The 22,209-nt window shown below is 41.2% G+C and overlaps 1 protein-coding gene across 1 annotated transcript in view; it reads left to right on the forward strand.

The window, feature by feature from the left end:
- Window positions 1–16,196, forward strand: part of MCF2 (MCF.2 cell line derived transforming sequence) — an 84,136-nt gene extending 67,940 nt beyond the window's left edge. The window contains exons 25-31 of the mRNA XM_039219997.1: window positions 47–113; window positions 665–667; window positions 2,435–2,541; window positions 4,840–4,952; window positions 8,069–8,181; window positions 9,101–9,201; window positions 14,595–16,196. Coding sequence (XP_039075928.1) covers window positions 47–113; window positions 665–667; window positions 2,435–2,541; window positions 4,840–4,952; window positions 8,069–8,181; window positions 9,101–9,201; window positions 14,595–14,635 — 545 coding nt within the window. The 3' untranslated portion in view covers window positions 14,636–16,196. The remainder of the gene's footprint in view (window positions 1–46; window positions 114–664; window positions 668–2,434; window positions 2,542–4,839; window positions 4,953–8,068; window positions 8,182–9,100; window positions 9,202–14,594) is intronic.
- The last annotated feature ends 6,013 nt before the right edge of the window (window positions 16,197–22,209 follow it).

Consider the following 22,209-nt stretch of genomic DNA (forward strand, 5'->3'; position numbering starts at 1 on the left):
TGCGGCTTCTGAATGATGCTCCCCTAAGCTTTGTTTTCTTTCACAGTTAAAAAACGAAAGCAGCATAATCAGTTAACAGAACAAGATCAGCTTTCTTCTCAGCGGAATGATGCGTAAGTGATTATTCTTTAATATCACTTCTGGAATCTTCTATTTTCTGTATGTACATGAGACGATGTCATTATAAAGTATTTCAGACATAAATGACCCTCTCATTTGGGAGTAACTCACCAAATTCCATCAATACATCATCTTCTCAGCTCTAGCCTTATACTTGGAGCCTAATCGTCCTTAATATGTTATCCCATAGTTCCCCTGGATGTTAAAAATAATATGAGAGTTTGGGCTAATTTTTATTTTATTTTATTCTTTATTCCCGTCTATCTGTCTACCTGTTTATTTATTGAGAGAGAGAATGTGCACGCATGAGCACAGGAGGGGGACAAGAAGGGGGAGAGAGGGGTAGAATCTCAAGCAGGTTCCACACCTAGCACAGAGCCCGACGCAGGGCTTAATCCCACGATTGCGAGATCATGACCCGAGCCGACATTAAGAGTGAGACGCTTAACCGACTGAGCCACCCAGGTGCCGCCGAACTGATTTTTAAACATGATTACAGCTGCTTTGTCCTCAGTATATCCTGGGGAGAGTAGCGTGTGGGCAGAAAGTGGCTGCACTCATGGCTTTCCATTCAAAGTAGTTTTGGCCACCTTCAATCCGATTGGAGAAAGAGAGTTGTAAGAATGACGAAAGACTGGCAGTCCCGGCCGCACAGAGGAAGAGCTGTGCTGGAATAGAAAGATTCCCGATGACGTTATTTAAGCTCCTGGATCCATCGTGTTCAGTGTTAATCCTTAGATTTTCAGTTACACGTACCAATAAATTCCTCCTTTTATAGGATTTTTTTGTTTACATTGTCCCAGCCATATTGAATTACAGTCGACAATTAAAAATGATGTATATTTAAAGAGTAGAACTTGGTTTCTATACATATACACTGTGAACTTTTTTTTAAATTTTTAATGTTTACATTTGAGAGAGAGAGAGAGAATGAGCGGCAGAGTGGCAGAGAGAGAGAGGGAACCACAGAATCCGAAGCAGGCTCTAGGCTCTGAGCTGTCAGCACAGAGCTCGACGCGGGGCTCGAACCCACAAACTGTGAGATCATGACCTGAGCCGAAGTCGGAAGCTTAACCGACTGAGCCACCCAGGCACCCCCTTGTGATCTATTAATCCCAACCATCCTTTCTGTGTGTCGTGAGAACACTTAATGTTTACCTCTTAGTGGGGGTGCCTGGGTGGCTCAGTTGGTTAAGTATCATACTGTTGATTTTGGCTGAGGTCATGATCTCACGGTTCTTGAGTTCCAGCCACATTCCACCAACACAGCGAATGCTTGAGATCCTCTCTCTCTCTCTCTTTCTCTCTCTCTCTCTCAAAATAAATAAATATAAACTTTTAAAAAATCATATAAAAAATCTATCTGTTAGCAAATTTCAAGTATATAATACAACACGTGATAAGAATTTTAAACAATATACTTGTCGTGGGCCCTGAAGGGAGTAAGTTTTTCCCTATGTATTAAAGAGAGACCCTGAGGCTCCTGGGTGGCTCAGTCGGTTGAGCATCTGACTTTGGTTCAGGTCATGATCTCGTGATTTGGGAGCTCGAGTCCCACGTTAAGCTCTGTGCTGATGACTCAGAGCCTGGAGCCTGCTTCAAATTCTGTGTCTCCCTCTCTCTCTACCCCTCCTCCGCTCATACTCTGTCTCTCAAAAATGAATGAATGTTTAAATAAATAAAAATAGAGACCCTGCTGAGATTAAGGGGGAAATCAGCTGTGTTTGAATGATTCTCAGAGTGTGTTCTTTTTTTTTCTTTTTTTCCTTTTTATTTTTTTAAAATATTTTAAATTTATTTTGAGAGAGAGACAGAGTGCAAGCAGGGAAGGGGCAGAGAGAGGGAGACACAGAATTCAAAGCAGGCTCCAGGCTCTGAGCTGTCAGCACAGAGCCCAATGCAGGGCTCGAACCCACAAACCATGAAATCATGACCTGAGCCCAAGTTGGACATTTAACCTGCTGAGCCACCCAGGTGCCCCCAAGATTTTATTTTGAAGTTTATTTATTTATTTTGAGAGAGAAAGAGAGATAGTATGAGCAAGGGAGGGGCAGAGAGAGGGAGACACAGATTTCGAAGCAGGCTCCAGGCTCTGAGCTGTCAGTACAGAGCCTGATGCGGGGCTCAAACCCACAAACCGTGAGATCATGACCTGAACCCAGGTCAGACACTTAGCTGCTGAGCCACCCAGGCACCCCCCTCAGAGCATGTACTTAAACGCATGTGATCAGTGGAAGAAATTCCATTTTTAATTTCTTGTTACTCTTAAAATAAATAAAAGCTCACTGATTTTACACATTGACTATTTCATAAGGCAACACAGATCTTTTATGGGTGCCGAGGAAACCGAATCGGAACACGGTGGTGCGGTGGTGGATGTCCGTGAGGCTGTCCCATTGGTTCAGGCCGAAGCAAACACAGGTACGCATAGCGGTCGTGTGGCTGTGCACGCTGTTTCCTCCCGTCGCTAATTTGGAAAATCTGCCTGTCTACTACCTTAGTATAAGGAAAGCAAAATTGATCCATTTTCATAAGGCCCTTTTGTTTTCCATGTGCAAGAGAACTGTTGGGCTCTGCAGCCTGGGGTGCCTGGCCAGGTAGCATCAGCATCATGTGGGAACTTTCAAGGAAGACATTCTCTGCATCTGCCCCAGGGCTTCTGAGTCAGAAACTCTGGGAGTGAGACCTGGCCATTTGTGGTTTAACATGTTTTCCATGTGGTTCTTTTTTTTTAATTTTTTAATGTTTATTTTTGAGAGAGAGAGACAGAGCGTGAGCAGGGGAGGGGCAGAGAGAGAGGGAGACACAGAATCCGAGCTGTCAGCACAGAGCCCGACGTGGGGCTCGAACTCATGAACCCTGAGATCATGATCTGAGCTGAAGTCAGATGCTTAACCATCTGAGCCACCCAGACGCCCCCACCATGTGATTCCTTCCGATGTGTGCTCAAGTATGGGAGCCTCTACTACACAGTACAGAGATGAAGAAAACATATCCTGGCTTCAAGGAATGCACACATCACTTACCATAGCTGTAATAAATGGAGAAGAGTCATTTACAGCTAGAATTTTTTTTTTTTAATTAATGTCATTTAAGCTGATTTCAAACAAGCTGTTTGATTCAACAAATACAACACAGGCCATGTGGCAGGAACCATGCAAAGCTTGGGGCATGCAGTCTACGTAAGATCCATGCAGTTGCAGAGTGCCTGGGTGGCTCAGTCGGTTAAGCCTCCGACTCCTGATCTCAGCTCAGGTCTTGATCTCAAGGGCGTGAGTTCAAGCCCCGTGTTGGGCCCTGCCCTGGGTGTGAAGCCTACCTAAAAAAAAAAAAAAAAAAAAAAGATACACTCAGTGGTCATCCCTATGAAGCCAGGAGAGTAGAAAGATAATTCAACAAGCGATTACAGTGTTATAATAGAGAAATATAGATTCCTCTAGGAGTACTCGGCAGGGTCACCTACATGGACTTTTCTAGAGAAATGCTTAACAGAAATGCTTAACAGATGTCTGATACTTGATACTAAAATATGACGGTCCTCAGTCCGGAGGAGTTTTCTACTAGTTGAAGAGAAGCAAGCGATGACAACCTTGTTCAACTGAAAGTCCCTTCCCTCAGGTCATCGATGCGGTGGCCCTTTGAACAGTAAGGAGAGAGATGAGGAAACCAAGTCAGAGAAATTCCACCAGACTTTTCCAAGATAACATGAACAGTTTAGTGTGGCCAAGATGACATTCTGTTAGTTCTCTGCCTGTATTAGATTGCTTAATCTTTATCAATTCAGTATATTTTTATTTTATTTTTAAATGTTTTTATTTATTTTATTAATTTTTTTGAGAGAGAGTAAGAGCCAGGGAGGGGCATAAACGGGGGGGGGGGGCGGGACAGAGGATCAGAAGTGGGCTCTATGCTATCAGTACAGAGCCCGATGTGGGGCTCAAACTCACCACGAGATCATGACCTGAGCTGAAGTTGGATGCATAACCAACTGAGTCACCCAGGTGCCCCTTTAATTTTTTTTGATGTTTATTTATTTTTGAGAGAGAAAGAGATAGGGCATGAGCAGGGGAGGGGCAGAGAGAAGGAGACACAGAATTCCAAGCAGGTTCCAGGCTCTGAGCTGTCAGCACAGAGCCTGACGCGGGGCTTGAATTCATGAACCACAAAATCATGATCCGAGCTGAAGTCTGATGATTAACTGACTGAACCACCCAAGTGCCCCTAATATATTTTATGAATTAAGCACCTCTTACACACAGGGCTCTTATGCATATACAATGTATAACCCATGGTCTGTGCCTAATAAGGAGTAAGACAGGTCAAAGATAACAATATTATTAGGTAGGATTTTGTAAGTGCTATTTGAGTAGGACCAATAGAAATTCCATAGGAAAAAACTTCAGAAGAGATTATATTCTATAAGAAAGGGTCAATATTCTCTGGAATGTGATTTAACTTATTATTTTTAATAACTCTCCTGCCAACTCCAACTTGAAACCATCCTAAGAAGTAAAAGAAGTATATGACATTCCAGGCCCTTTCTGAAATATCAAAAATCCTAGAATAGTACAGTGTGATTGGAGGCTTTATTATATAAAGATACTATTCTGGGCCACTGAAGGTTACCACCTTGATGATTACAGTCAGTTTTACATCACTCCCTGTGGTAGACCAGCACCATTAAGGAACTGCCCCCCCAACTCTGTGTTTTTCTTCTAGTTTGGACCCAGATGTCATCACCTGCAGAAATTTCTGAAGACCTTGACGAGTGGTCAAGCAACTATTTCTATTCTTCTTATGATGACAATGAAGAGGAAGAAAGGCCCCTCATGGTCAGTAATGCCATATTCAAGTAAATACATAAAAACGGTTGGGGCAGTTTTACCGATGCAGTAGGGAGACGCATGGGGGCATTCTTCTGTCCATATCCTCATATCCTTGAGGCCATTAGGTGTGTGTCATAGCTGGAAGATTGGAAACGAGTCTTATCATGAACATTCAGTACTAAGCACTTCTCTCTGTAAGTACAATTGGTTTGAGCTATACATGGCACTCCTTGTGAAGTTGATGGGACATCTGGTGCATCATTGTGAGTCTTTGTACATCAATTGGTTTTATCTTTTGTTGAACTTCACCACTGTCTTCAATCTCAGCAGCAGAGACAAAATCAGAGAACACTGGAGAGTCAAATCTACTTTAATGATCAGTTGAGATTCTAGATCAGAAAACCTAGGGAATAAATGTTACATGTATGAAACGATTCGATAATGTCTGGGGAATATATTTTAGTGGGTTGCCAAAACATGTGTTAATGATGCCGAATCAGCATAACGGAGCCAGGGAACACCCCATAAAACTAAAGAGTTTGCTTTAGAGTAAAAGTAACTTCTAGAAGAAATAGTGTGTGGTGTGGTTAGGCTCCTAGCAGAGTGTTAGGAGAGGGGCCACTAGGACTGCTTAGGGTTAGATCTACGGTTTTCTGAAGTCAGCAGCTTGGAGCGTGGGAGTGCTGCTGGGTAGTGGACCCCTCCTTGGCGTCCTTCAGGGGAGCAAATGCAATTCGGCCATTCTGATGTTGGCATAAGGGAGTGATGGCATGGATAATCACAGAGATGCGTAGCCTTGACCCTGGAATGGTTTCTTTAAAAAAGTAACAGAATTAGGGGCACCTGGGTGGCCTAGTCGATGAGGCCTCTGACTTCAGCCTCGGTCATGATCTCGTTTGTGGGTTCGGGCCCCGCATTGGGCTCTCTGCTGTCAGCACAGAGCCCGCTTCGGATCCTCTGTCTCCCTTTCTCTCTGCCCTGCACTTGCTTTCTCTCTCTCTCTGTCTCTGTCAAAAATAAATAAACATTTAAAAAAGTAACAGAATCTTCTTTCTCTGAATGAAATAGTGACCACGATACATATTTGGATGGTAGTTTCCTTAATTAAATGCTGAGGACAGGAGAGAGAGTTGTTCACATGTGAGCAAAAATCCAGGGGAAGCCAGTTTGGGATTAAATGTTTTCTGCAGATGCTCCGTGAAGGGCTCATCAGGAACTACCAAGGTGTTGAGTAAGCATTTTCCCAGCTATGGTGTTGGAAGCGAAGCACATAGGCAGAGTTGATTACTCCTTTCGTTGCAGGGGGCAGGAATGGAGAAAAACCCATAAGCACTCTCTTCTCACAGTCATTATCTAAGTTGTGCTACTTAGGAGAAAATACAAGAGAATGATGCAGTGTGTTCTATATACACCACTACAACCACCCCTCCAAATACCCCCACAACCAAAAAGCAAAACGGGTTGCAGTGAGCCACTCCACTAGCCTGATGAAAAGTACTGCTTGAAAGATGTTTGGCCCAAGTGATGTGGATGTTGTTTTCAGGTTCATGCCTAGGCTTGCGCAAAGAATTGATACCATATAATTCTTTCATTTAGAAGATTTTTAGTTATGGCACTCTTTTTAAATGCCCGTCTTCAATGGGTAAGATACTGTGCTGGAAAAATCCTTATCTCAGGACACCTTTGGACTTGGGGTGCCTGGCTCGCTCCGACGGTGCAGCACGCGACTCTTGATCTTGGGGTTGTGAGGTCAAGCCCCTCGTTGGATGTAGAGATTACTTGAAGATGAAATCTTGTTTTCCTTTTAAGTTTGTTTGTTTATTTATTTATTTATTTATTTATTTATTTATTTTGAGAGCGCAAGCACGAGCCGGGGGAGGAGCAGAGAGAGAGAGGAGAGACAGAATCCCAAGCAGGCTCTGCACTGATGCGAGTCTCGATGCCATCAACCGCGAGATCATGACCTGAGCTGAAATCAAGAGTCGGGCGCTTAACTGACTGAGCCACCCAGGCACCCCAAGATTACTTAAAAATAAAATCTTAAAGAATACTTTTGGACTTGAAAATTATTTCTTCTCTCTCTACTTTGTAGCGAAGTGCAATCAGTGGGCCTTAAATAATTTAGCTTCTTAATGAATCCAGTTCACATGATGGCTGTCAAAAGAGTAAGGCCAAGTAAAGCACGACAGTATGGTTTAATGCGCTTTTACTGGACCCGAGCTTCTGTGTTCATTACTTTTAACTGTGCAAAATGATACAAATCCCAGAAGTCCTTTTGAGGGTGTTAGTTGGTCTTTGTTCAGGGTCACTACCTTTTGTATGTGCCTAGATAAATTTTCCAGGAGAGGAGTTTACAAGTAACAGTATTGAAAAATTATTTTCACACTAGGTTTATGCTTTTTTTAAAAGTTTATTTATTTTGAGAGAGAGAGAGAAAGGGAGAGAGACCGAGACAGAGACAGAATCCCAAACAGGCTTTGTGCTCACAGCATAGAGCCTGATGCGGGACCTGAACTCACGAGACTGTGAGATCACGACCTGAGCCGAAATCAAGAGTCAGACGCTTAACCGACTGAGCCACCCAGACGCCCCGTGGGTTTGTGCTTATAATTCATATAAGTTAAATTCATTGTGCTCTGTTATTTTATGTGTAGTTCATGCTGTACTTCTCTTTTTGCAAATAAAAATGAATTCTTCAGGTTCAATGAACCCATGCTCTGTTTTTTCTTTCCCCATTGCAAACGGCACCACGTCTGTTCGTTCCCAATGGGCTGCTGCAGCCACCACTATTCCCGCTGAAGTGAAGAGTGAATTCTTTTTTTAAAATAATTTTTTTCAATATTCATTTTTGAGAGAGACAGAGTGTGATCAGGGAAAGGGCGGGCAGGGGGGTGGGACACAGAATCTGAAGCAGGCTCCAGGCTCTGAGCTGTCAGCACAGAGCTCAGCGCGGGGCTCGAACTCACAGACCATGAGATCATGACCTGAGTCAAAGTCGGACGTTTAACCAACTGAGCCACCCAGGCACCCCAAGAGTGAATTCTTTATGTCATAGAGCATGCAGTTACACAAGCCGTTTTACAATCAAATTTGTAATGTGATTTTTCCAAACAACCTTAAAGTCTCCAGGCAGTTATAAAGCCCTAGCAGATGGCAGGAAGCGAGGCCCAGAAGACCTCCTGATCAGAAATGGAGATGTCTTTCAGTTTCTCCATGAAGATGCTGAAGGTCAATGGTAGGTGTGTTCTCAGTGCTTTTGATGACCTTCGCCGGGGGCATACAGATATCTAATCAAATGTCCCGCTTTACTTGTATCTTTGTTATACAGTCTCAAGAAGCAGAAATATCTCATTTCTTATCAGTATCTCATTTTCATTGCTTCAGCTATGCCTATATAGCTCACTGAAAGGAATGTTAACCTTTGGTGAGTGACACATGCTTTGAAAGAATGACATGCTATGAGTCTGCATGCTCTTTGGCAGTTTACCTTTGGCTCAGACATTTCAGCCCATAGACCGGGCTTTGCCATGGCTACAGATCATACTACATTTGGTCATTGAAGTCATTCATTAATCCATCACACTTTTAATGAATGCCTACTACTGTGTGTCAGGAACCATGCTTTGCTACTTTGCGACACAGCCACCTTCTCTTTATCAATTCACATATTGACTTGTTAGTCTGACCATTCCATTCTAATGCATTTGAGGTCGTTTTGCACCAATGGCAAAGACGGTTCTGCCGAATATACTGTGTAATTATAGAGAACCCAAAGCAGGAAGGAAACCTTGTTTGGAAGAGGACTGAATGAAGCTTCCATAAATCTCCTGGAACTTTGCTGTGAAATAATTCTGTCTTCGCTGCATCAATAACTTTAACTGAAATGCTACACGGAGTATGTACTTTGACTCCAAAGGTGGACGGGTACCCACAAGGGTGAAAAGTAATGATGGATCACTAAAGTAATCACCATTTTTGCTAGTAACCGAAGTCCTTTGTAGGTTACTCAAAGGACTCAAGCTCAGTGTCATGAAGGTTGTTGAATATGTGAAATAGCTTCGTGAAAACGTGAAGGGCAGCACAATGTGTTTGTTTCGTTGGTTTTTTGTTAGTTTCTGTTAACATTCTTGGCTACTAATTCGTTTATTATTTAGGTTGGTGAAAAATCTAAACAGAAGAAAAGAAGGTCTGATTCCCAGGAATACTTCGCAGATTTTAGTCGGTGACTATAGGTTTCGGAATGCCAAAATTACAGGTATAATATGAACAGACTGTGTGCTGCTTGTTTAAAGGCTAACAATTTTAAATCTCCACCAAGGTCACAGTCAACATAGGGCAAGAACTTCTCTGCGCTTAGAAATAGAGCTGCAAGCATACCATGTTGGCCAGGGTTTAATTTTTTCCCTTTAATAGTTTTAAAATAATGAAGAAAGATTTTTAAAACATGTTAAACTCTTTTCCTACGAGGTAGACAGGTATGGAAGAGAATTTCAGATACCATGATATCTTGTAAGAGATGCTTCAGAGCTAAGTACTGATAATGTACTTTGAAGGTACTGACCTTACTGTCCAAGAATGCTTTATCCGTGTATTTTCATTCAGTTCTGAGTATGTTGTTTCCTTATGTTAGCTTTGGGCTACACACATACGCACATACACACACTTGTGTCTGTGTTCAAAACTTAATATATGAAGGTACCATGATGTAATGAGTGCTAACCTAATATTCCTTTCTATTAACCTTACACCTAATACATAAGACTTCTGTATTTTAACATCAACCAGTATTCTTATACATTTTCCCCTGTGTAATACGGAACTATCTATAGAAGGGTATCTCACACACACACACACACACACACACACACGCACAAGAAAATAGACTTTTTGTAAACATTATCTTATGCATATATGTCCTTTGAATTCCTAATTTTGGACTTATATTCGAATTCTGTATTGGCTCAATTGGAAGAGCATGCAACTCTTGATACCAGGATTGAATCCAGAGGTTACTTAAATAAATAAAAATTAAAAGAAAAAGAATTTCAGGTAATAGTACGCTCTCTTGAAATGAATCTAACACACCAGGAGTAACTTTTTTGGTTCTGAATTTCATTTATGATATGAAACAATATCTACATGTGACAGGACTCCTTATAAATATCCAAACACATGGGAACCCCATGAATAGGGTCACTTTTTTTGTTTTTTTAGGGACTCTAAATCTGGGTCACCTTTCAGAGTCCACACCAGTTGTTAAATTATTTAGATAATTATTGAATTGCTCAATTATTTACAGAATTAGTCATCAGAAGAGACTGACATATCTGAACTAGTTGACATTTACTTAAAACCTGTGCCCAATGACTATAGAATACACCATTTTTTAAAATATAATTTATTATCAGATTGGTTTCTATACAACACCCAGTGCTCATCCCAACAAGTGCCCTCCTCAGTGCCCATCACCCATTTTCTCCTCTCCCTCACCCCCCATCAGCCCTCAGCTTGTTCTCAGTATTTAAGAGTCTCTTATGGTTTTCCTCCCTCCCTCTCCTTAACTTGTTTTCCCCCTTCCCCTCCACCATTGTTTTTAAGTATACGTGGAACATTCACCAAGATAGATCATATGCTGGGTCATTAAAATAAGCCTCAATAAATTTCAGAAGACTGTAAGCATTTGAAGTCTTAAAAAGCATTATATTAGAAACGGATGTCCATGGATCTCTGGATAGTAAAGAACACACCTCCAAAGAACATGTGGGACAGAAAAGAAAGCACAAGAGAAATTAGAATTATTTCAAATTGGATGTTTAAATACTTGTATTACAAACTTAAAAACCACTGCGATTCACCATATTCATGTAACAGAGGAGGAAATTATGTCATCCTTTCAATAGATGCACAAAAACGCTTGACAAAAGTCCACACTCATCCATGATTAAAAAAACTCTCACCAGACGAAAAATAAAGGGAATTTCCTGACTCTGATCATGTACGCTCAGGAAGAACCACAACTAACATCATACTTAATGGTGAAATATTGGAAGCCATTGCCCTGAGATTGGGAACAAGCCAAGGATATTCGCTCTCACCATTTCCAGTATAGCCAGTGCTATAACTCAAGATAAAGAGATAGAGAACAAAATGAAGGGAAGAGGCGGTGCTCTCATACTGAGCAGAACACATATATGTACAAAACCATAAGGAACCTCTACACAAAAAGACCCTAGTAGAAGTAATAAAATTTTATAAGGCCGTAGTATACAAAACCGTTATACGAAATACATTCTAATTCTCTGTCCTAGCCACAGAGAGTTGAAAAAACTGTGATTTCAAAAAACAATACCATTTATATCAGTCATATAAAATGTAAAGTAAATAGGGATAAATATTTTTTTTATTTCTGAGAGAGAGAGAGAGCGTGAGCAGGGGAGAGTCAGAGAGAGAGAGGGAGATACAGAATTTGAAGCAAGCTCCAGGCTCTGAGCTAGCTGTCAGCACAGAGCCCGATGCGGGGCTCGAGCCCATGAACTGTGAGATCATGACCTGAGCCAAAGTTGGATGCTCAAGCGACTGAGCCACCCAGGCACCCTGGGATGAATCTAACAACAGATGTCTAAGACTTCTATACTGACAACCACAAATCACTGCTGTGATATATTTAAGAGAACCTAATAAAGGGGGAGAAATATCATGTTTAAGGACTGGAAATCTCAGTGTTGTTAAGAAATCTCAGTGTTGTTAAGAAATCCATTGTCCCCTGGGGCACCTGCATGGCTCAGTTGGTTAAAAGTCCAACTCTTGGTTTTGGCTCAGGTCATGATCTCATGGTTCGTGAGTTCAAGCCCTCATTGGGGTTCTGACAGTGCAAAGCTTGCTTGGGATTCTTTTTCTCTCTCCTCTCTCTGTCCCTCTCCTACTTTCACGTTCTCACTCTCTCAAAATAAATAAACTTAAAAAAAAATCCATTGTCGCCAAATTGGCCTATAGAGTTCATGCACTCAAAATCTGAGCAGCCCTTTTTTTGGGGAAAAAAAAAACATACAGGTTTATTCTAGAATGCATATGGATGGGCACCTGGGTGGCTCAGTCAGTTAAGCATCTGACTCTTGATTGTGGCTCAGTTCATGAGGTCATGATCGAAGATCAAGCCCCATGTCAGGCTCCATGCTGAGTGTGGAGCCTGCTTCAGATTCATTCTCTCGGTCTCTCTCTTCCCCTCTCTTCCTTCCCCTTTGCCTCTCTCCCCCACTCGTGTTCTCTCTCTCTCCCAAATAAGTAAAATAAAATGCATATGGAAAGGCAAGAAGTCTAAAACAGAAGAATCTCAAAAATCTGGAGGACGTACATATCTGATTTCAAGACTTACTATAAGGTTACAGTAACAAATAGAGTGTGGTATTGATGTAAGTGTAGAAAAATAGCAATTTCTTTTTTTTTAATTTATTTATTTTTATTTCTAGGAGAGAGAGACAGCGTGAGCAGGGGAGGGTCAGAGAGAGAGGGAGTCACAGACTCTGAAACAGGCTCCAGGCTCTGAGCTGGCAGTCAGCACAGAGCCCGACACGGGGCTTGAGCCCACGAACCGCGAGATCATGACCTAAGCGAAAGTCGGACGCTCAACCGACTAAGCCACCCAGGCGCCCCAGAAATTTCTAAAGTAGACCCACTTGCACATAATCAAAAAATGTTCAGTCAAGGTACCAAGTCAGCTGGATGGGGAAAGGAAAGTTGTTTTAACAAACGGGTGCTCAAGCAACTGGGTATCCATATGGGAGAAGAAATGAACCTTCACCCCTACATCTCATTCCATATACAAAAAGTAATTTGAGTTGGATCATAGACTTGAACATAAAACCCAGAGTAAAAGCTTCTGAAAGCACACAATAATATCTTCATAACTTTGAGTAGTTCACAGTTTTTTTTCTTTCTTGTATTATACAAGGCAGAAGAAGCACTAACTATAAAAGAAGAGTATCAGACAGACAGAAACATTGCACATGCTGAATTGAGCACGTCACAACTTTAAAAACTTGTATCTGTTAGAATAAGATACAATCTAAGATACTAAAACTATGAACACTTTCAGAAGCCAAGTAGTTGTACCTGGAATCGCATTTCCCCCCAGATTTCACTGATTCCACCTTCTACATTCAAAAGTTTGAAAATCAACATGGCCAGCTTTCTGCTAACTGCATTATGCTTATTTAAATGATTAATAAGAGGGGCGCCTGAGTGGCTCAGTCGGATAAGCAACCGACTCTTGATTTCGGCTCAGGTCATGGTCTCCCAGTTCGTGAGATAGAGCCCTGCATCATATTGGGCTCCATGCTGACAGTATGGAGCCTGCTTAGGATTCTCTCTCCCTCTCCTGCCCTCCTCCCCGCTTCTCAATAAAATAAATGATTAATGAGAGAAGAAATACAGGAGTCACTTAAAGTACATGCTTGAGAAGCTGTTTAAATTAACATATATATGTTTTTATGAAGCCATTAAAAGCCAATAAAGCCATGTGTGTATTGGAAAATAATGGCATTTCTTGTGCTCCAGTCTCCAAGATTCAAAACTGAAAACACCAAGTATATTCATCTAGCTTCCATATAATGTCGGAGGACTCAGTAGGTTTTCCGTCACTTGTATCATCATTTTAAATGTAGAGCCAGATTGTCCTCATACTTAATTCAGGACAAAGTTAATTACATTACATTTTAGCTAACCGAACTGTGGGACATGTATGTCACCCCCCTTTGAAAAGCGCATGTCCGAACAACTTAAACTGGCATTGGACCAATGCTTATTTTTCAGATGGTAAAGGGCTTACTTTGTGAACATAGGTATGCTTTAGTTGGAAAAAAACACATTATTCTTTTCCAGTCCCTTGTATTTTCTACCATCAGTATAGTTTGTCAATAGCCTTTTCTTTTTTACATGCCATTGGGAGGGTCAAAGTGGAACGTGTTGATAGAGCATCAGCACTTAAAGCATTTATGACTCTCAATGTGGCGTGCTACTAGATAGAGGCTCTAGGTCCCCTTGGTCCCTATTCTCTAAAAAGTTCTGACTTAAGACCTTGTGAAGGTATGTATGCCTTTCCAATAACATGCATTTATGACTTAAGTCCGTTGACACATTAAAACTCATTGGTAGATTTTTGCTGAATGCTGTAATATCAAGTGGTCTTGATTGAGATCTACCATCACTACACTGCATAGGGCAAAACAGTATATTGTGGCCTATGAACATGGAATGTGTGCCAGTTAGTGGATTAGGAAATTGCAGTTGACCACACAGATGACTATTAGCAGCATTTAGGTTTAAAGATAGATTTCAGACTATCTTATTTGAAATCTGGCAAACTCTGGGTAAAAATCTCTTTGATACTTATGTGCTTAGCATGTTTCCTGTTATCCATATGCATACAGCATAACCTATATAACATTTATGAAATCCAGTTGTAGAAGATGTGAATTCTGTTTATTTTGCTTTCAGTGAAGTCATGCCATTCGTAAACTAGATGGCTTTAAGAAATATTCTTGTAACAGAATAACACCTTTCATGGTGAAAGAAACAAGCAGGAAGCATCACCTTTGGATATAGGATGAACCTTTTGAGTCCCCACGCTCATCATTCTTCATTATTTTGTAGCTGCTGCTCTGAGTAACACAAGGAAACTAAATTCCCCTTGAATTAAAGGAGAATGAATAGACTTTTCAAAATAAGATTTCCTTTGGAGGTGTGAACTAGATCCTATTTCTTAAAGGCGTTGCAGATACACAGCACGAGAGTCTGGATGATCTGTGCTGCCCATGACATTCACAGGATTTCCTCAGGACTGAGGAGGACTTCGTCATTCACAGCTTATCTCATTCTTGCCAAGAACCGTCTTCACACCTTCCGCGGCCCTGCTCAGGGGACAAGTGCAGCTTACTTTGCTTCCAAGTAGGGTGTTTCATGTCTTGCATTCGGATTCCATCTAAAAAACCAGAAATCAATGTACCTCGGAAAGTTTCCAGGTAAAACGCTTTACCTGTAATGTTTGGGGTAACTTTCCAGTAACAAAACAAAACTCCAAAGAGAGAAGAGAGATAATCAGTGAGTTTAACCCTCTTTGTTAGCTGACGGTTTCTTTCATTATTTACTTCTGTTATCTGTGGGACTCTAACGTACCAAAGGGATGTGTTCTGAAGGACGTCTTTTGCACTTTTTGACTGGTATTTAGGGTTGTCAGGGCTGTCTTATGCTTCTGGAAAGATCCAAAGCCAAAAATCCTGTAGTTAGGATGTGTCAAAGTTTACATTTTATGCATTGAAACTTAGATACACGTGTCACAGCTTTAAGGAGGTATTCCCGTAACAAAGCTCTACATTCCAGTGTCTTCACTTGGTTTTGCATTTGGTAGAAAAACCTATTCTGGTAAAGGTGTTCTTAAGTTATATTGTGTCTCTTCCTAGGGTGTTTCTTTGGTGATCCGTGTATAGATGTCTTTCTTCTAAATTTGTAAAAAGCACGATCACTTGCTTTAAAGCACAGGGCCGGTTTTTGCATGCCATTTATGCCTGGAGTATTTTCTGTTACGGACCACTGAAGACCGTGGTTTGAAATTGCTGCCTTTTGAACCATGGATTGTGAGTTTTGCTGTCAAGTTGGCACTTTAGGCGCATGGTTTTTGATTATTGGTCTTATGATAAACAACACAATAACTCTATTAGACCTAAATGTATCTTTTAAGTAGGTTTGTGTGTCAAGATCATAATAGTTCATGCCACTGGTATCATTTGCTGTAACGGTTTGTATGACAAACCAATTGTATTTTACTCAAAGGTACCTGCAAATTAGAACTCTTCTAATGTCCAGTTTGTTGAATTTATGATGGTTGATTTGTAACTTGCTCATGAAAATTCCATAAATTTGATGTTTCGCTTAATGCTGCTACGGCAAGAACAATAACAAAATGAGAGTAACGTACGTTTCTTTTGAGGGCCAATCCTGTGGTTAGAAGACAGAATTAGGAGATAAAGTTCTTGATTGACGATGCCCCCTGCACAAAACGTCTTCATTTTTATGGTATTAAACTAGCGATTTTAATCCTTTAAGACAATACTGAGTTCTGTAGATTCAAACATACAGTTATAGTCTTTTAATGTCTTAATCACTGTACGACAAATGCTACATTTGTATATGTATTTGTATATGGAAATGCGCTGTATTAATTTTATTGGGCTATAAACGTGTGTTACTATAAAACATAGCAGCAATTTCCATTTAAGTCTTCAAAATTTAATTACATGGTAAATGTACTTACAATGTAAATGTACTTGTGTTAATTCCGCATTAAAAATATTCAACCTTAAATTTAGTCATATATTTTTTTCAGTTTAGTATAATATCAATTGTACATTGAAACCTCCTTTCTTCTCCTTTATCAGTGGCAGCCTAAAGGCACCGTAAGTAGTTTGAGTTAAATGTTTACTTTTCAGGTTTGTCATAAAGCTGCAATAAATAAAACAATGAGAATTAGCCCAATGATAGGCAAATACAATAGAACAGAGAAACCAGAAACAAGGTCTTAACATACAGAATTTGCTGCATCATTGGCTGTAGTATTGCACGTGGGGAAATTGGGCACTGTTTAATAAGTGGTGCTAAGAAAATTGGAAAAAAAATAGATGTTTACCTTCAGTCTTGCATCATAATTCCAAGAGACAGATAGACAGAGACAGAGAGCTCTGACCAGAACTAGAATAAAATGTTTTGCTCAGAAAGTTTCTGCACCCAGGGGTGCCTGCCTGGCTCAGTTGGAAGAGCATGTGACTCTTTTTTTTTTTTAATTTTTTAAACATTTATTCATTTTTGAGAGAGAGAGAGAGAGTGAGTGCGGGAGGGGCAGAGAGAGAGGGAGACACAGAATCTGAAGCAGGCTCCAGGCTCTGAGCTGTCAGCACAGAGCCCAACGCTGTGAGATCGTGACCTGAGCTGAAGTCAGCCGCTTAACCAACTGAGCCACCCAGGCACCCCAAAATAAATAAACTTAATAAAAGATTATAAAAAAATTTCTTCACCCAAATTTGTAGGATAGCCATAAATAAGGTTTCAGGGGTTAGATAGCTAGTCGCATCGATGAGTGGATATTTCTACACACTGAAAAAAATCTGCTTCCGTATAACGGAGCCCAAGGAAACCCAGGAAGCAGCTAGATCTCTGAGGTGGTTTTCTGAAACATCACTTTTGCAAAGGGCACCTAGTTGGGTTTGCCAGACTTCATCTCTCCCAAAGCCCACTAAGGAGCCAGAACTTTGGGCTTAATATGGAGAAGGAACAGAAATCTGTCAAGTTGGTTCAACTGAATCTTCTGTTTTTTAAAAATTGAGAAATCTTTCAGATGCCTCTGCGAGCATCCCATCACAAAATGAAACCTTTCTTTTGCCTTTGAATTTATTTTGAGTTTTTATTGAGCAAGGGCTTTCAGCAAACTAGTTAAAAAGAAGCTAATCCAACTCCAAAGAGCTCCTTGGAAATTACAATATGTATTCCAGTTTTTATTCCTATATGTTGGCTGAAGAGCAAACGTTATTGGTGACATTTCCAAAATTGCGTACGAATCTCATAGAGTTGTTATGAAAGCCACTCTGACATCTGGGCTCTAGTATTCTCTTGAGAGAAGAGGGGCACCTGGGTGGTTCAGTTGGCTAAGCATCCGACTTCGGCTCAGGTCATGATCTCACAGTTCATGAGTTCGAGCCCTGCATCGGGCTCTGTGCTGACAGCTCAGAGCCTAAGGCCTACTTCGGATTCTGTGTCTCCCTCCTCTCTGCCCCTCCCCGACTTGTGCTCTGTCTGTCTCAAAAATAAATAAACATTAAAAATTACAAAAAAAGACATTTCTGAGTATATTTTTGTAAATGTAAGGGAGTATAAGGAATGCTTTGCTTGAAGAGAAATTAGCAATTCTGTTTGGGGCTTAGTCAGAAATCAATCCAGTTTCACTCAATGGACTTGCTCTGAGAAAAATGCTTATTGTTAATAGTTATTAGAACACAGGAACCTGCTTCTCATAGGGGCAGTAAACTCGGGCATGCTTAACAGATCAAGTCTCAAGCAAGTAATTGTCAAAACAAGTTATTTTTATTACATTTTCGTACACTTCCTTACACTGATTTGAAGTGGCAGTTTGCAGTTGTTTTCATGGGGCCTGCCCAAGGCCAGCAAAACGCTTAGAAACAAACCAGGTTTGGGGTGCCTGGGTGGCTCAGTCGGCTAAGCATCCGACTTCGGCTCAGGTTGTGATCTCACGGTTCATGGGTTCGAGTCCCGCGTCGGGCTCTGACAGATCAGAGCCTAGAGCTTGGAGCCTGCTTCGGATTCTGTGTCTCCCTCTCTCTCTGACCCTCCCTGACTCATACTCTGTCTCTCTCCCTCAAAAATAAATAATAAACATTATTAAAAAAGGAACAAACCAGGGTTAAAGAAAACTGAAACCCTTTGTATTGTTTAAAAGAAAGTCAGTAGAAGTGACAAGAGGCTTTCGTTTTTAGTTCAGGATGTATTTTATATATTAAAGCTCATGACATATTTAGGTCTTCAGTTCTGCTTTGCACTTGTTGATTGCCTCATTTTGCCACGTACAAATTAGCACATGAAATTCTGAGGAGGTGGTGTCTGCATATGCGCACCACATCAGATTATTACCATGTATTGAGAATAGCTGGTGAAGTTGGACTTCAGGAAGATGTATTCCTTCAATGAAATGAAACTTTCCGTAAACTCAACCAAAATCAAATATAAACCATTTCGAGGACACATTTCATCTGCATATTTGTGAAAGAGGCTCACTAACTTGATTTACTATCAACATAAGCATAGAAGTATGACCAGGCTAGAGAACAAATTAAAATATCATAATGGAGCAGAAATGAAGGTCAGCAATTTGAAGCATGAAGACAGCTTGGTGTGCCTAGGATGATTTCAGTTAGCTTTTTTTTTTTTTTTTTAAATATTTTTTGGGAGAGCGCGAGCAAGGGAGGGGTGGAGAGGGGGCAGGGACAGAGGATCTGAAGTGGGCTCTTTGCTGGCAGGCTGACAGCAACGAGCCGGATGTGGGGCTCAGACTCATGGACCTCGAGATCATGACCTGAGCCAAAGTCAGACGCTCAACCTCAATTGACTGAGCCGCCTAGGGACCCTGTACTTAAGTTTTCATCTCAGTTTGGTAGTGAGTGTGCTATTTTACGTGACACTCTATGAGATATCGAAGGAGAACAAATAAAATGTTAGTAACTAATGGAACCATAACTTTTCCACCATGGTGGACATTTTGGAATGTCTCTTCAGAAGCTAAAATGGTCTCATTACTGAGGCTGGAGTAGATACAGGGCTATACAGTTAGTTTTAAAATACCTGAAGTCAGTGCAACACAGCCATTTTACATACAAGAATTAGCTTAAAAATCCACCTGGCTTCCTAAAAACACCAAGTGCTGCGAAGCAGGGGAGTGGGATGTGAGTATGCAAGAATTCTTACACAGTGCTACTGGGAGCACAAATTGGTACAATACTTGGGTGAACAATCTTTCAATAGTAAGCAAAGTTGAAATGAATCCTGTATAGCTTAGCGATTCCCTTCCTAAACATCTTGGAGAAACATGCACACGCTCAAGGAGATGTGTGCCCACATGTCTGCAGTAACACAGTCCAAACTTTGGAAACAACAGGAATGACCATGAACAGAAGAATGGAATATTATGGAATATTCTACAAGATACTATGTAGAAGTTAAAATGACAGATCTAGAGGGGGCACCTGGGTGGCTCAGTCAGTTGACCATCTGACTCTTGCTTTCAGCTCAGGTCATGGTCTTATGGTCTCAGGGGCTGGGCGTGGGACTGAGCCCTTTGTCGGGGTCTGCACTGTGTGTGGAGCCTGCCTGGGATTCTTTCTCTCCCTCAGCCCCTCTCCCCCAACTTGCATTCTCTAATTAAATAAAGAATAAAAATATATAAGATCTCAGGGCGCCTGGGTGGCTTAGTCCGTTGAGCATCTGACTTGATTTCGGCTCAGGTCATGATCTCCCAGCCATGGGATCCAGTGTGGAGTCTGCTTGAGATTCTCTCTCCTTCTCTCTCTCTCTCTTTCTCCCCATCCCCACCCGCCTCTTGCTCTCTCTCTTAAAAATTTTAAAAAATAAATGATCTAGAGCTATGTTATCATCAATGAACCTCACAGGAAATTGCAGGATAAATATGATACCATTTGTATAAAGTTGTAAAATATGTGTACCTTTAATGGGTAATTTAAAGTAAAAGTATATGCTGGATGATGAACATTAAATTAAAGATGGTAGTTGAAGGTAGCAGAGTGAGAAGGAATGGATGGGTGTTCATATGTGAGAGCTCATGATATTATTCCCTATTCATTTTTATGCATCCGAAACATTTTATGCTGTAGAAAAGTGTGCTCACTTTAATTCAGTATGGAAAACTGCGATATAATTGCTTATCCCCTGATGACTGAAATGTAGTGAAGCCCTACCTCAAACTCTTATTCTGTACATCCCTGTGCGTATTTTAAAAAATTGTTTTTAATGTTTGTTGTTGAGAGAGAGACAGAGTGCAAGTGGGGGAGGGGCAGAAAGAGAGGGAGACGCAGAATCCGAAGCAGACTCCAGGCTCTGAGCTGTCAGCCCAGAGCCCAATGTGGGGCTCGAACCCGCAGACCCCAGGATCATGCCCTGAGCCAAAATTAGATGCTGAGTCCCTGGGTGCCCCAGGTGATTTGTTTTTTATTTATTTATTTTTTTTACCTGCTGGCTGAGAACTCTTTGTCAAGAACTGTCAAGAACTCTTTTCCATGGTCTTTGTAAATATCTTACAAATGACTGTGAACGAGCAGAAAATGTGCCAGCAGAAAACGACCACAGAATAAACCTTTGTCAACTTACCCCTGTGTGAATGTGTTCTGTAGGAGAAATATTTGCATTTGAGAAATGTTATGTTTTATTTTACCACATAAAGTAACTACCTGTTGCTCTCTGAGAACAACTTTAAAGGTCTGATTTTTTAGGATTTCTAGCTTGTGAATATTATGCTTTCTTAAATAACTTTTGTACTTTAATTAACAGTGTCATTTAGTGCTCACTGACAGCAATAATTGAATAGTAGGGCTGTAAAAATGAAGACTTTTTAGTCAAATAATTCGATCGTGCCCATTGGTAGGTTAGTAAATGTTAACCAACTGAGTCTCTTTAAGAAACAAAAACAAGGGGCACCTGGGTGGCTCAGTTGGTTGAATATCTGACTACTGATTTCATCTCAGGTCATGATCTCAGTTTGAGGAGTTTGAGCCCCTCGGCAGGCTCTGCGCATTCAGCATACATCACGGGACCACTCTATGAGGTCAGTGCTTAAGTCACGTCACGGCTATTGAGCTGGAGAAGTTATAGAAGACTGCATATTTAAACGCTTAAGAATATGGATGACAGCATCCAGGGGCACTTGGGTGGCTCAGTCGGTTAAGCGTCTGATTTCTGCTAGGTCATGATCTCGCGGCTTGTGAGTTCAAGCCCCGTGTTGGGCTCTGTGTTGATAGCTCAGAGCCTGGAGCCTGCTTTGAATTCTGTCTCGGTCTTTCTGCTCCTCCCCTGCTCATGCTCAGTCTCTTTCTCTCAATAACAAATAAACATTAAATTTTTCTTTTTTTGCAAAAATGACAGCATCCAGGAGATTTACTATTTCAGCAAATTTTAGAGATTAAGATCCCATATTTCACATCGCAATGAAGCAACGTTTTGAAAAGAAGTCTTTGGAATCAGGAATATCCCTGTCCTTATATTTCTATCCTTCCTTCAACCAACAGGGAAACTCCGACCGGAATGAAATGATCTGGCCGGGCGTTTGAAACCCTTCTGTTGTTCTGTTAAGGGTGTGGAGAAAACGCTCCAGCCGTGTTCCAGAAGCCATTGCTTCTTTATATCTATATCTCTAGAGAGATAAGAAAGTCTGCCTCCTGCTTTTCTTTCTGATAACTTCACCCCTGCTAGGGGCCAAAGTAACTCTGAAATCTCAAGGCAAGCCCTAACTTCAAGGATACGGTGGGAAAAGCTGTGCTTTGAATGTACTGGTGGAGGGGCACCTGGGTGGCTCAGTCAGTTAAGTCTGTGGGTTCGAGCCCCGCATCGGGCTCTGTGCTGACAGCTCAGAGCCTGGAGCCTGCTTCAGGTTCTGTGTCTCCCACTCTCTCTGCCACTCCCCTGCTCACACACTGTCTCT

Source organism: Hyaena hyaena, unplaced genomic scaffold, assembly GCF_003009895.1.
Source record: "Hyaena hyaena isolate Hyena2069 unplaced genomic scaffold, ASM300989v1 scaffold_853, whole genome shotgun sequence".
Lineage (NCBI taxonomy): Eukaryota > Metazoa > Chordata > Mammalia > Carnivora > Hyaenidae > Hyaena > Hyaena hyaena.